At 66.8% G+C, this 2,111-nt stretch overlaps 1 protein-coding gene across 1 annotated transcript in view; it reads right to left on the bottom strand.

Moving 5' to 3' along the window:
- Positions 1-2,111, bottom strand: part of COL6A3 (collagen type VI alpha 3 chain) — a gene marked incomplete at its 3' end in the record, with an annotated part of 36,589 nt that overhangs the window by 4,767 nt on the left and 29,711 nt on the right. Inside the window, exons 13-15 of the mRNA XM_023526612.1 lie at positions 1,785-1,908; positions 1,579-1,654; positions 653-724 (exon numbers count right to left, since the gene is read on the bottom strand). Coding sequence (XP_023382380.1) covers positions 653-724; positions 1,579-1,654; positions 1,785-1,908 — 272 coding nt within the window. The remainder of the gene's footprint in view (positions 1-652; positions 725-1,578; positions 1,655-1,784; positions 1,909-2,111) is intronic.

Raw genomic sequence — 2,111 nt, 5'->3', positions numbered from 1 at the left:
CACGAGAGCCCTAGAAAAGAAAGGACAGGGGCCGTCAGCTCTGTCCTAGGGGGCTGGTCCCTCGGCCACAGAACAGCCCCCCACGCGCCCCTGAAGGCTGCAGCTTTGGGAAACTCAGCCCGAGAGACGGCTCTGCCTGGACCACCTCTCGCCGTCACGGGGGAGGCGGTAAAGCCAGTTTGCCGGCCTGACAGGTGGGTGGCCTGGGCTCCCCGGGCAGGAGGGGCGGCCCCGGAAGCCATGGACAGGCTTCGACGTGCGGTGGCGTCCCCCTCAGCACTGGCTTTCAAACGTCAGCAGGTGGACGAGAAAATTCACCAGCCCTGGAATCCAAGTTCACACGAAGAACCTTCCAGGGCCTGCGCTCCTCTCACCGCCCGCCCCCCGCCCACTTCTCTGGCTTCTCTGGGGTCCAGGGGCTGAAGCCCGGCTCCGGCCTCCTCTCCACCCTGGCCCGCGGCCTGTCCGTCCTCGTGACTGTCGCTGGCTGCTTCTCGCTTCCACAGGAAATGATTTCTCCGTTCTCAGGCCCCTCCGCAGTGCGCCCTTGTCCCCAAGCCGGGCGAGGCTCCGGGCCACCAGGGGGCCACTCGGAGACCGGCCCCCCTCTGCACCACCGCCGCCCGCCCCGCCTGCACGCCCCACACTGTACCTTCACGCCTCTCTGACCCGGGCAGCCCTGGAAGCCCTGAGTGCCGTTCACACCGGGGGGGCCCCGTTCGCCCTGCAAGGAGAGGCCAAGGCATGTCGCGGGCTGGAGCTCCTTGTCACAGAGCCACCGCCGAGTCCGCGTCACTATGGAGGGCGCAGGTCAGAAACGGTGTTTGGAGGGGGAACATGACAGCCAGGCGGAGCCTCCAGCGTCCCTGTCCCCAGGCCCAGTGCACGGCATCCCTGGAGTGGGGGGCCCCGGGGTCCCTGCTTGGGGGGCTGAGGGTACGCGGGGCTCTGGGCATCCTGTGCAGGTGGGTGCTGCGCCCCCGCGGAGACCCCTCCGCCCGACTGCTTCTCTGCGGCCCTGGCTCCTGGCTCTCCAATGTAGCCTGCGCCCCGGCTGGACCCCGTGACCCCACCTGCTCCCTGGGACCTTTAATCCCCGCCCAGTCTGGGCGTCCTCACAGTGTCTCAAAGCCTCTCAGGCCGTGTCCATCCCAAGTGCCACTTCCCGAAGGCCCCCGGGGGGCTGCCGACCATCCAAGCCAGCGAACCTTCCTTGGGAGACCCCCCTAAAGGGAGTAACCCCAGCTACGACCGAGCGGATTCCCTGCACCCTGCGCCCGCTGCCCCATCTCTGCGTGGGTGTCTCAGCCTGTGGACACGGAGTATGCTGCTCGGTCTCAGAGGCCACTTCACGCCTCCCTATGACACAAGACGGAAGACCCCGTGGACTTGTCAAGCTCACGTCACCGCGCTGTCTGCGTCGTGTGGAAATCAAGGGAGGGCGTTCAGGCAGCTCAACATCCGTTTCCTCCCGCTGGGGGCGCCCCGCGGCCCGAGCAGACGCGAGGCCTACGGTCCAGTCCCAGTGCGTGAGGACGAGGGGGGTCAAAACCGCGGGAGAGAGACGACCTCACTTACCGGTCCTCCCTCGTCACCGGGGTACCCTCGGTAGCCGTCTTCTCCGGAGATGCCCTGCAACGAAGTCAGTCGGTTCCTGGGTGAAACCCACAGGTTCGGGGGGTGGGGGGCTCTGTGTCTCCCCAAACCTCTCTGCGCCGTAGAGCAGGCTAACATTTGTCATGGCCTCGGTGTGCCCCTGAACTTAACAGTTTTCCCCTCATTACTTCGGTGCGATTATTCTTTCTATCAGGATCTTTAAGGCTCCCGACCGACCAAGAATGGCCAGCTGTGTCCGGTAACTCAGAGGCCGAAGCTGAGAATCCGGGCCGACCACGCGCAGCGAGGCCGCTGGTTACAACACGCTCCCCGCGGCCCGGAGAACCGGTGCTGAAGGAGCAGCTCCCCGCCCCGGGGACCCGGAGAAGGAGGCGGACACGTGGGCGCCGGCCCCCCTCGCACCGCCCGCCGACCCCCGAGACCATCCCGCCCCGACTCCGTGCAGTAACAGCACAGAACGCGCCCGCCCAGGTCCCCACCGGCCTCTGAAACCT

This window comes from Pteropus vampyrus, unplaced genomic scaffold (genome assembly GCF_000151845.1).
Source record: "Pteropus vampyrus isolate Shadow unplaced genomic scaffold, Pvam_2.0 Scaffold1394, whole genome shotgun sequence".
Classification (NCBI taxonomy): domain Eukaryota; kingdom Metazoa; phylum Chordata; class Mammalia; order Chiroptera; family Pteropodidae; genus Pteropus; species Pteropus vampyrus.
Note: the sequence above shows the minus strand (reverse complement) of the source record. Positions and strands in the feature narration are given on the sequence as shown.